The sequence below is a fragment of the Pelodiscus sinensis genome, chromosome 12 (genome assembly GCF_049634645.1).
Source record: "Pelodiscus sinensis isolate JC-2024 chromosome 12, ASM4963464v1, whole genome shotgun sequence".
NCBI classification, from domain to species: domain Eukaryota; kingdom Metazoa; phylum Chordata; order Testudines; family Trionychidae; genus Pelodiscus; species Pelodiscus sinensis.
Window position 1 is genome coordinate 36,697,614 of NC_134722.1, and position 13,086 is coordinate 36,710,699.

At 45.0% G+C, this 13,086-nt stretch overlaps 1 protein-coding gene across 2 annotated transcripts in view; it reads right to left on the bottom strand.

Moving 5' to 3' along the window:
• Positions 1–9,134: 9,134 nt before the first annotated feature.
• Positions 9,135–13,086, bottom strand: part of SLC12A4 (solute carrier family 12 member 4) — a 90,707-nt gene continuing 86,755 nt past the window's right edge. For both annotated transcript variants that reach the window (XM_006121105.4, XM_014572555.3), the window contains exons 23-24: positions 12,086–12,219; positions 9,135–10,086 (exon numbers count right to left, since the gene is read on the bottom strand). In XM_006121105.4, the coding sequence (XP_006121167.2) occupies positions 9,995–10,086; positions 12,086–12,219 (226 nt within the window). In that variant the 3' untranslated portion in view covers positions 9,135–9,994. The remainder of the gene's footprint in view (positions 10,087–12,085; positions 12,220–13,086) is intronic.

Genomic DNA, 13,086 nt, shown 5'->3' on the forward strand with positions numbered 1-13,086 from the left:
AGAAAATCTCAGGGGTTCTGCAGTGTACTTGCACAGTGTGCCTTCCTAACCATACTTCAGCCTCATATTGGACCAGCTCACTAATATGCCATCATCCTGTCAGCAATGAGATGTTCAGTTTGCACATTACTGCACAATGGTATTTGTTGCTATACCACCAGGTTAATTATAACAGCATGGCCAATCCTTGGCTGATACCTTCAGCCCCATTGCTTCCGGGGCTTTGACTGCCACCTGGTGGTCCTACAAAAAAGTGGGGCATGTACTATCAGAGAACAGCCTAAAAGTAAATGCGCCAGCCCCCTTTGCATCTTGTGCTGAGCAAATGGAACCCAGCACCCAGTGCAGCTTCAGGAACTAAAAGAGCAGGTGTGCATCATACCTGGACCACTGCAGAGGGTATGTAACATAAAATCAGTAGGCCTGAAATCTAGTGAGCCAGACTTTAGCTCAGTGAAACTGCAGGCAGGAAAGAGGCTTGGCTAAAGAGAAATAGGATAAGCCAGGTTAAGCATAAAGTACCAGGTACAGGTACCATGCACAGGCTGTAAGCAAATTCCAGAGGGGTTCTAGCAGAATGCCTCACTGAAAAACATCTTGGTCCCAACTACCTTCTCATAAATAAAGTACATACTGACCTAGGTTCAGGACTGGGTCGAAGTTGACATCACAATAGATAGTCAGTAGATAGATGAATAGTAAGTAAACCCACTTCTGCGAGGTAAGGGGCGGTAACCAGGTAACAGAGGGTGGCAGGCAACCTTATATGTCAGTGATGTGTGGCTTGTTTGTACCTATGTATAAAAATGCACCTCAAAGGGTGATCACTAGCTGACCATAGGGAGGAGGATGCGCTGTAAATCCAGGGCACTTAATGAGTGTTAGTCCATTGCCACGGCTTACATAAGGTGTAGCGGCACAGTGGCGAGTCTGTCTCCTGACAACTATTAGTGTATGTTGTTTGGCAATAAACCTGCTCATGTGATTTCAATCCTTATCTAATTTGTGGTCTCTGAAGGCTCTCCGGGAGTCTGTCATGTTAATTAATTGTGCATGGTTAACACACTTAGACAGGGGAGCAAACCCATGAATGCACGCAGCCAAATGTTTATCATCAACGGACTAGAGAAGGCAGGAACCCAGCAGGACAAACCTCAAAACCTGACTGATGACAATTTGCTCAGGAAACTGGCTGTGTCCCATCTTACCTCCACACTGCTACTTAGATCAGACATTGGGCCTGTGGTGACAGGGCTGACCTATTTCCTGGTTTTAGGCTGTGGTGTTGATTTTGGAAAATACATCTCTTTTATTCCACTTCATAGTGAGTGTCCAAGTGGCCAGGGTCTCTATTGTTAGAGGCTGGAGACTGGCATGGGAGTAGTGATTGGGAGAGATTTTCTTCAGGCTTGTCATCTGCCATGTTGTGTTGTAACAGCTGCTGTGGCCTGCCATGACCAAAACTCTTGGGAGGGCACCTGGTAGTTGCAGTGAGGCAGCAGAGATTGTTTCCTCTAAAATCACCAAGATTTGAATGACACCGTCTCAGCTACTTTCCAGGCCTGCTGTTTTTACCCAGTTCTTAAGAGGAGGATTATTTTCGAGATTGTTATGGCTTTAGCAGGTGCTGTGCTTGCTGAATACAGAAAACCCCTTGTTTGAAAGTACAGCTCTGAATTTTATCAAGCATCTAGCCTTGGCAGTACCTTCATACAAACCAGGGCTAAATGATGAGCAAGTTTAATCTGCCAACCTTCAGAGCATACCACAAGGCACTGCTAAATGGGGAACTTGATCTATGTTTTGTCTTAACGAGCAGAAGTTGTTTCTTTATCTAATCACGTAACAGGTACCTACAGTGCCCTCAGGATTATCTTTGTAAATAAATAACATGAAAAATTCACTAAAAATTGCCCCTCAGCGGGTGGTTCATAAACAATCAAATGCACATTTCCTCATGTGAACAACTCTCCCAAGTGCCTGGCACTCTAGTTCCCTCTTGTGGAGTTGAGGGTCTAAACATCAACATTTTTTGCAGAATCTCTCTCCACTGTAAAAGTTAAGCTTCAATAGCAAAGTACCACAGCAGTCCTCTTGGAAAACATTGCTCCATTGTCACTTTAATAAAAAATGGCGTCTACAAGTAACAGCAGAAATTCTGATGCTTGTACTCCATTAACATTTGTGGTGTCCCAGGCAGGCAGGGATAGTACAAATACTGCTATCTTTTTTTAACTGACAAAGATTGATATTTGCAATTTAAAATGTCATCTTGGCCTATGATATTTACATTTTTTTATAACCAATACAGAAATTTCTGAAGAAATAATTTCATGTATGAGCTTGTTTGTGTCCTGAAATTTATGCTAAATGTTTCTCGGCTTGTTATAAACTGTATCATTTCCAGTGTGAATGCATTTTGTGAATCTCCCCCATTACTGATGGGTTCACATCAGTTCATATGCACAAACCCATTTGATTAACACTAAAACAGAACACCTGGGGGAAATATGAATAAGTACAAGCTGTGTGGATTAGGAAGGGACTGGAAATACCCACAGTTCCATCAAGAGGCAGTTAAGGTGATTCAATTAGATACTACCTCTTTGCTTTGATTTTTTTTATTCTGCCTGTCCCATTCCATCTCTCCCATGAGTTTTCACTGGACTATTGCCCCTCTCTCCCCATTACACCCAACAAGAGAGGCTGAGAAATTTGGGGAGGTGGGTGAGAAATTTGAACTCACTATAAAAATACCAAGGACCAGGCCCAATTTTGTTTTCGCTGTCTGTATATTCCATTGAAGTCCTTTTTAAAAATCTATCTTGCATGCTTCCTGCCTACATTCCAACACAGCTAACCCAACGTGCTCAGCAGCACAAACAACAAACATTAGAAGTTAAGGATAAAGTCTTACAGTTCACTTGAGCATGCAGTAGATGGCACTAACACTCCTTAATAAAACTGAGTTGCATGATGCCAAATGCCATAGGAACATGATTTCCATGAGGAACAAATATAGCTTGTTGATTCTTCAGTATGGTGTAGCTCTGGAAAGTTTAAATATGGTGAGTGGATGTGGGGACAAAAAAAAAGTTAGTTCCTCAGAGCTGTTCTAATAAATTCTAAGGAATAAACCAACAAGAATAATATCTCCTCTATTATAAAACTGGCAAATAAGCTATTGTGATTGTGAACAGCTTAAGTTTATACATGTTCTTTTCCACACTACCACTCATTGGAAGATGTCTTTACAACTGCTATTGTTCATCACAAATATTAAGCACGCTATACTTTTTTCAACTTGTTCTGAAACAAAGAGTAAAAATGATTAAGGCTGCCAGCTACTATTAACCAAAAAAAAAAAAAATTCAGTTCTTCAATACAGAGCTAGCCCTGTGGTCCTTTCATGAGAATTAAGCTCATGCCAAAAATAATGCCAGTGCTCTTCAAAATTCATCCCTCCCCCCCAACATATTTGTCCCTTTTCCTGCGAGGAGGCAGGTCCTTATGAATCATCTTTGTGGAGATTGCTATTCGGAGTGTTGAGAAGGGGGAAAGAACAAGCATAGAATGTGAGGAGCAGTTCAGTGTAGCACCCACCCGTCAGTGACCTGGCATGCTGGACACAGAGTTGCCCGCACATGGATTGCATCCCGGGTACGCTGATAGCAAGGAAGAGAGCAGGACTTGCAACAGAAAGAGGAGATCAGAAAACCAGACTTTGTGCTATAATTCCACACTGGTATCTCTCTATCCACCCCCAGGTTACACAGTTCTCACTGTGCTCCCCACCATGGTAACCCCAATATACACAGGGACATAACTCAACATCTCCTAATTAAAAAGGGGAAAAAATCACAGCCCCTGTCATTTCAGTAAAGGAGATTTTTTTTGTACATTATTAATTGTAACCATCCAGTAATAACATCTAGGAGTCATTGACTAGATCAAAGAAACATCTGCATAATGTGACATGGGACATCTTTTTGCAATAGAACTTAGGTCATAGAATCATAGAATTGGAAGAGACCCATTCTAGTACTTCACCAGCCTCCTAGCGAAGTAGTTTTCCCTAATATCCAGCCTTGACCTCCCCCACTGCAACTTGAAAACATTGTTTCTTGTTGTGCCATATGTCACTACTGAGAACAGCCTCCCTCCATCCTCTTTGGAACCTCCCTTTAGGAAGTTGAAGGCTGCTATCAAATACCTCACCTCCACACACACACTCTTCTCTTCTGCAGACTAAATGAACCCAGATCCCTCAGCCCCTCCTCGTAGGTCATGTGCTCCAGCCCCCTAATCATATTGGTTGCCCTACGCTGGACTCTCTCCAATGCACCCACATCCTTTCTGTAATGAGGGGCCCAGAACTAGACGCAGTACTGGCCTCTCCAGTGCCAAATAAAGGGGAATAATAACTTCTCTAGATCTGCTGTCAATGCTCCACCTAATGCACCCTAATATGCCTTTAGCTTTCTTGGCTACAAGGACACTGTTGACTCATATCCAGCTTCTCATCCACTGTAATCCCCAGATCCTTTTCTGCTGAACTGCTACTTAGCCAGTTGGTCCCCAGCCTGTAACAATGCTTGGGATTCTTTTGTTCCAAGTGCAGGAGTCGGCACTTGTCCTTGTTGATCCTCATCAGATTTCTTTTGGTCCAATCCTCGAATGTGTCTACGTCATTCTAGACCCTATCCCTACCCTCCAATGTATCTACCTCTCCCCCTACCTTAGTGTCATCTGCAAACTTGCTGAGGGTATAATCCATCCCCTCATCCAAGTCATTAATAAAGATGTTGAACAAAACTGGTCCAAGAACAGATCCTTGGGGCACTCCACTAGAAATTGACCACCAGCCTGACATTGAGCCGTTGACTACCCGTTGGGCCCGACCGTCTAACCAACTTTATGCTTTCACTTTCCTGATTACTCCCCTGCATTCTTGAACAATATATTTATACTCCTCCCTGGTCATCTATCCAAGTTTCCACTTCTTGTAAGCTTCCTTTTTGTGCTTAAATTCACCAAGGATTTCCCCGGTTAGCCAATCCTGTCTCCTACCATATTTGCTTCTCTTGCTGTGCATCGGGATGATTCGTTTCTGTGCCTTCAATAAGGCTTCTTTAAGATACTGCCAGCTCCCCTGGACTCCTTCCCCCCCACACTCATGTTAGCATCCCAGAGGATCATGCCCATCAGTTCTCTGAAGGAGTCAAAGTCGGCTTTTCTGAAGTCCAGGGTGTGTATTTTGCTGCTCTCCTTTCTTCCTTTTGTCAAGATCCTGAACTCATCCATCTCATGATCACTGCTTCCCAGGTTGCCACCCACCTCCACTTATCCAACTAGTTCCTCCCTGTTTGTGAGCAGCAGGTCAAGCTGTGCATGGTTCCTAGTTGGTTCCTTCAGCACTTATACAAGAAAGTTATTCCCAACATTCTTCAAAAACTTCCTGGATCATCTGTGTACTGTTGTATTGGTCGCCCAGCAGATGTCAGGGAGATTAAAGTCCCCCATGAGAACCAGGGCATGTGATCTGGGAGTTTCTCTTAGTTGTCTTGTCTACCTCATCTGGAAGTCTATAGCAGACAACAATCACAACTTCACCTCTACTGCTCCCGCCTCTAAGCTTAACTCAGAGACTCTCAGCACGGTTTTCTCCCTCCATATATTAGAACGCTCTGAGCAATCATACTGCTCTCTTAGGGTACATCTACACTACAGCGTTATTTCAAAATATCTAATTTCAAAATAGTTATTTTGAAATAACACATCTAAACACAAAATGCATTTTGAAATAGCATTTTGCTATTTTGAAATAGTACGTCCACACTGATTGGACGCTGAATCGCATTTAAGGGCAGCTGAAACCACTTCTGGTAGGGCATCAGGTCAGGAGTTATTTTGTGTGGCTGAGGATTACATGGGGGTTGTTCCTGGGCAGTACAGGGGTGCAGGGCAATGGCGGGGAAGGAGCACACTCAGCCACCCTGGCACCCCAGTGACACTCAGTTTTGTGTGTCCCTCTGCAGGTGGTCAAGGCCATCAACAGAGTGCTGCTCCGCAGTCATCCGCCTCACTGATGTGGATGCGGTGATCAAGGGGTTTGGCAGCCTGAGCTTCCCCAACCGCGGGGGGCAATTGACGAGATACACATCCCCATCCGTGCCCCGGACCACCAGGCCTCCCTGAAGGGATACTTTTCCATCATCCTGCAGGCTGTGTCTGACCACCGGGGCCACTTTGTGGACATTAACATGGGCTGGTCCAGCAAAGCACACGACGCCCGGGTGTACTGCAACTCCTGTGCCAGGACTTTCTTCCCCGAATGCCACATCAGGGTTGGGGACGTAGACATGCCTGTGTGCCTGGTGGGGGATGCAGCCTACCCCCTACAACTCTCACATGAAGCCCTACACAGGACACCTCAACCCTTCCCGATAGGCCTTTAATGCCAGGCTCGGCAGGGCCCGCTTCATGGTGGAGGGTGCCTTCAGCCAGCTGAAGTCCCGTTTTTAGATGCCTCCTCACCCGCCTGGACCTCTCCAAGCGGAATATTCCACATGTGGTGGCGGCGTGCTGTGTGCTGCACAATTTATGTGAGAGGAAGGGGGAGGCTTTCCTGCCAGCCTGGATGGCAGAGGCCGAGCACTTGGTCAGCCTGTACATGCAGCCCCGCATGGCTGCCAGCCAGGAGGCCCATCAGGGGGCTCTCCGTATCCGGGAGGCCCTGCAGGAGAGCTTCCACCCGGAGGAGGAGTGAAGTCTCCCTGGTCTGCCCCACTGGAGGCTTGTGCCTCATTCCACCCTCATGTCCTTCCACTGACCCCTCCCTAACCCCCCTTCCTGAGGTACAAAAAAGACACGTGTGGATGAAAACAAACTCTCTTTATTGAACAAAGCTGGGTTGGGGGGGAATGAGGGGAAGAAAGGGGAGGCATAAACCTAGAGGAGGGAGCTGGAAGGGGGAGGCAAGGGGAAAAAGAGGGAGAAGAAGCTCAGAGTTGGGGGTCTTGCTGGCCCACCTGTCTCCCAGCACTGTGGGTGTGGGGGCCTTGGCATCCCGGGGGGGGGGGGCGTATTGAGGCTAGGGCAGGTGGGGAGGAAGAAGCGGAAGGGGGAGCAGGAGTGGGAGGAGGAGTGGTAGCTGGGGAGGCAGCAGGGGCTGGAGCAGCAGGAGGCAACAATCTGTGCACCAGGGTCTGCAGGTGGTCGCAGATTGCACAGCCCTGGGCAAGCAGCTCCCGCCAGCTCTCCCACCGGAGCTGCAGGTCTTCATGCATCCAGTAGTCCAGGGTGCGGTGCAGGCCCCGCAGTATCGCCAGGTGCTGCCGCTGGTACTCCTCCTGGTTACGGGTCAGCCTACTGAGTGCCCATGTGCGGGAGGATGTGGTGCGCCCTGCACTCGCTGCTGCTGCGGCTGTGGAAAAATAAAGGAAGTGGTCAGTTATCCCTGGGGAAACAGTGGGTGAAGCCCAGCCCCTCTCTGCAAGGCAAGGACGACAGGTCTCTGCACCATCGGAGCTGATGTGCTTGCACACAGGCCATGTTCAGGATGTCCTGCTATTCCCAGGATTGGGAGCTGGCCTGGGACTGCACCCATGCCTCTGCTCTGTATATAGTGTGTATGGTGGGGGGGACATGTCCCCTGCCTCTGTGTAGAGGGGGCTTGTGGAGGGAGGGCGTCCTGCTGTGTCCCGCCCCGGGGTCAGGAGCATGTCATGTGCCTTCATACATACACGCATGTGGATAACAGGCCAAGGCCCCTGTGTGGCAGCCAGCTGGGGCCACATGCCTAGGGATGGCATGGCACATGCAGAGGTTGCTGCGTGAGCCGTGGCCAGCAAGGCCCACGCGAGCGGTCCCTGGTCTCCCTCCCCTCCCGCCCCCACATACGGGGACAGTGATGGCACTCACATGTTGGTGCCTCCCTGGCCTCAGACGACACCGGCGACAGGTCTGCTGGGACGGCTCGGGGGCCCTGGCTGCATGGCATGCTTCCTCTGGGCTCCTGGCCCCCTCCTCGTCCATGCCCTGGTCAGGGCCCTCTGCCCCACGGTCAATGACCACCTGGGGGGCACGGACCGTCCCACCCTCCAGCATGCAGACTAGGGCATCATAATAGGGACAGCTGTCTGGGTCTGCCCGTTTGGGAGCAGCGCCGTGACCCTGGCATAGGCCTGCCGCAGCAACTTGGTTTTCATCTGAACCTGCTCCTAGGTTCGGATGTGGCCTTTGGGGTCCAGGCTGGCAGCCATCCACCTGTAGACAGCCACATTCCTCCATCTAGTGCAGAGATCATGGACCTTGGAGGCCTCCCCCCAAACCTTAATCAGGTCCATGATCTCCACACTGGACCAAGAAGGCACCTGTCTTTTCCGGCCCCTGGCAGGCTCCTGGGAGCTGGCAGCCTGGTCCTGGGGAGCGGTGGAGGGCTGGCTGCCACTGGGTTGCTGGCTCATGCTGCAGCCAAGCTCAGGGCAGTGGCAGAGTGGTTCTGGACTGGCAGACCTGGTGCTAGCCTCAACAGACTCCAGTCATGTGAGACATCCCACCACGTCTCCATTATTCCAATCACCTCATAAATATTTAAATCCTTCCCATTACTCCCATACTGTGTTGGCACCCCATTATTTATTATGGGGTATTACAAATCAGGCAATGTCAGACAAGACTTCGGCTGGGGTGTCAATTCTTCTTGCCTTTGACAGATAGTCTATGCAGATTTAGCTGAACAATTCCAATTCCACACAATAGAAAAGAGTGACGGGTGCACACTAGCTATTGCATTACAGAATATGGAACTCCACACTGTTTAATAATGGAGTGTATGCACATTTTATTGAAAAAATATGATCCTGCTGTACAGTATCATTTAATGGGCTTGGTAAAAATCTTCAGAGAGAGAGATCCATTAATCAAAAGGGGTCTTGGTTGTTTAAAAAAAACAAAAACAAAAAAACCCAATCCTACAAAAAAAAGCAGCTCCTGTACTTGTGCAAGTCTTGCGCACATTGTTGTGTGCAGCACACACTTCCACGTACTGGAGTTTCACTATACTCAGAATCATACAATGACGGGCTGCAGGAATTTTTAATAGGGAAGAACTGCACAGGACTTCTCTTGGATCCACTGATGAGTTGAAATTTATTTACGAAACCTCTCTGTGAAACACCGAGACTTTTTTCATTCATGTTTCCAATGTTTCTAACAAATAAATATAAAAATAAATAGGGATCTGCCTCTGCCACAGACCCAAAAGTCTCAGAAGCTACTCATTCTCTGTAGCATTCTACATACATAATCAGCTATATCAACATAATTTATTTAAATCTATAAATGTATTAAAGTATACTTTTTTATCCAAAACTCAAACTGTACTTTTGGAAAGGAACCCACAGAACTGTAGCTTTGTCAGTCAGTTCCTACATTTTAGTCTCCTGTTTAGAAAATGCAGTACAGCTGAACTTTTGCAGAAACTAGCTGCTATATAATGTCATTCTCTATCCCCACAAACTAATATAAAAGCTTTTAAAATTTTGTTACAGTAACTGTCAAGTTCTAACTTTATACAATTTCTAAAAACACTGCACATTAGCATTGTTTTCTAAAACCAGTTTAGTGTTAAAACTACATTCACAAATGCCAGAGTATCAAAGCAGAAGCCAAGTAATATTGTAGATTCATGATTCACTTGTGTTGCCAGTTGGATGGTGTCATTCTGCAATACAAAAGATATGTATGTAGCAACTGGAGTGTCACCTGACAGAAAACCAATGGAACCAGTACTAAGATCAATAGTATACTATAAAGGTTGGTTGGTGAAAATAAACCTAATACTCATTGAAGAGACAGTATGGATGCTGGAAAGTCTGTGTTTGTTTGGAAAGGGAAAGAGAGAGAACCTATTTTCTTCTCCATTTAAAACTGGAATGTCTTTTGTCATCAAGAAGGTATATGTGCAATGGTGCGAAAAGCTGTATTAAAATCAAGAGTAAATTGTGATGACTTCACGACCTCCTCCTCTAACAAGTAATACTCTTTCCAAACCCTCTGTCAAAACTTCCAGGAATTCCATGTCTGAATCAACAAAGTCAAGGACTAAAGACATTTTATAACTTACATGCAGATGGAGAGTAACTGGCATCCTTTATACTGAATAGTAATACAACAGCAATAAGCCTTCCAATATGATGAGTGTAACTAAGAATCTTGAGTAATTTCTCTAAAACAAACTTCTTAATTGGGTTCTTAACTCCAGAACCCAACCCTCTTCTCCCTACCTTCAGAGGGTCCCTTATCTTGCCTTCACAGGAGCCAGGTCCATCCCTAGTGCTGCCCGTGTTGGGGCTGATACACGGGATGCCAGGTCCATCCCTAACATGGGAGCCAAGTCCATCCCTAGTGCAGCCCGTGTTGGGGCTGATACATTTATCAGGAAGTCAATTGCAAGCTGTGCGGCTAGAGTTGTTTTAAACAGTATGAGAAAACTTTTAAAGAACCAGATAAATTAAACTTCTGAAAAGCTGGTAGAGTTAAAGTTTCTCAAATTGATACAAATATTTCATATTCATGGCAGAATATACTTTGTAAATGTTTATATTTTGAAACCAACTGAAAGGCCAAATTATATCTTGCCAGTAAATTAATTTCTTGCAACTCATTAAATCTAACAGATCTGTGTTGGCTTTGTGAAGAAATATAGCATCAGGCAACACATGTATGGGTTATCTCAGCCATATTTTGAGTCATGTTTCAACCACATACTAAATTTTTTTCAAACACTGCCTACTTCAGAATGCAAGCTGGGTCTATAAAGGGGCGAGAGTGGACAGCTGTCCACCAGGAAATTTTAATCCACGCCAACTGTAGGAGGAGCTAAGGAAAGCAGAGGGACAGCTAATTCATGTAAAATAGTAATAGAGGTGTAGCTGTGTTAGTCTGGTGTTGCTGAAACAAAAGACAGGACTATGCAGCACTTTAAAGACTAAAAAGATGGTTTATTAGGTAATGAGCTTTTGTGGGCCAGACCCACTTCCTCAGATCAAATTGTATAAGAAAACTGGCATGACCATATATACCAAAGGGATACAATCAAAAAAGTGAACACATAAAATAGACAAATCTCTATTCTAAAATCTGATTTGTCTATTTTATATGTGTTCACTTTTTTTTTATTGTATCCCTTTGGTATATATGGTTGTGCCAATTTTCTTCCACAATTTGATCTGAGGAAGTGGGTCTGGCCCATGAAAGTTCATCACCTAATAAACCATCTTGTTAGTCTTTAAAGTGCTGCATAGTCCTGTCTTTTGTTTCAGCTAATTTATGGATTGTATCTATCCAGAAATTTCTCCCATTCTACATCTATTCCTTAAGCTTTGAACCATGGGAGGCAATTTCAGTTGTTAGGAACTTCCAAATAGAGGGCCAAATAGATTATAGATTTGAAGTTACCATGTCAGAAATACTTCTTTTGTTCTATAATTAAAGTAAGTGCATCTTCAGAAGCCAATCAGTGAGTTAACCCCTTTCCCCCATTTTGCTTGTTAAATTTTGTGTAAAATTAACTGCTTCAAAGTACAATAAGAAAAGACTTACAAATGTTTTTTTAATTCATCCTGCGCAGACCAACTTGTTTACCTCCTGAAGCAATAAGAAAAAAGTAACTGCTATTGCTTGAAAGAGCAAACATCATTTCCATACTAAGTAATGGCAAATTTTTTAGCCTTATTGTGTAGGGAGCAAAATTACTGCTACTGAATTTCCTTACTGTTACCACAGCTTGTGAAGGCAGGCCCATTAGAGAAAATGAAACTAAGAAAGAAGTGCAGATGACAGGTGATATTAGTAAAGCATCCTGGGTACAAAACAGAACAGTGTTCACCGCAGACGTGACTTTCCCCGTAAAAATATTTACTGTATCTCAACTGTCCTGAATTACTACTTTCACACCATTGGAACGGTAAGTTACACTTATTTTGGTTTAAATACATATCTTTGATAGGCATAGTATGAGAACTTGGTTAGAAAGAGAGATAGATATTGTGTATCAACTTGGTTTCCCTTCAAAGGATACAGTTTTCATCACCATCTATGTTCTTTGGAGGGCCAGGCATGTTGAGAAGAACAAGTCTGGCATCATGGGATCTATTTACAATTACTTCATTTAACTTCACTGCTGTGTGCATTCTTCTGACATTTGACTGATTCCTGTTGAAGAATCACATGTTTCTTGTTAGAAAAAAGCACTTGTAAATCTGAATTTTTTAAATAAATCACTACAAAAAATAGCTCACAAAGACCATTTCTACCAAATACTATTTGAAATGCCAGCTAATCAAGTATGCACAATTATTTCCAGATTGTATTTTAAAGGCATAGAGTTATTTGTACTGCCACGTGTTTAGAGCTAATACTATTCCACTGGATTTTGTGATCTGTTCCAAAGATTTCATTTAACTTATTTCCTATTCCACTGCTGTCCTTGGTGTCCCCTAAGCAGCTATTGCCAGACTGCATGAAACAGAAAATTTACCTTAAGTGACACAATAAGATCAACAATCTTTTATGTATTTGAGAGAGTTTGTCTGTCTCCATTTATTCCAGAACTCTTCCTAAACTGTAAGAGCTAGGGCCATCAAATTTGGTATATAGCTTCCTCTTATCAGAATTTAAAGCAAGGTAAGGGGGATGTGCCTCGAATGGGATTGCTTCTCATAAAACCAGACAGAGAGAAAGAATCACCAGGCAGGTGAAAGGGCTGGCTGGGGGCAGCAACTCCCCTACCCCCATCTGCGAATGCCCCAGCCATGAACCTCCTCCCTTCCCCCAAGCACTCTTTAGGGAGAGCAGAGGGATGGAGTATGGGGATGCAAGAGTCAGGTTTAGGAGTGAGGAGGGGTTTAAGGCAGAGGGCTGCGTGTGTGTTTGTAGGAAAAAGCCCCCCCCCCCCTTCATACAGGGACATAGGTGGCTGTTGCTCTTAGTCAGAGAGCAAAGGGAAAATGCAGTTTGCTGCGTTCCTTACTCTGGATGGGGAACACATGGGCAGACAAGCTGGACAGAGTCTTCTCGCTC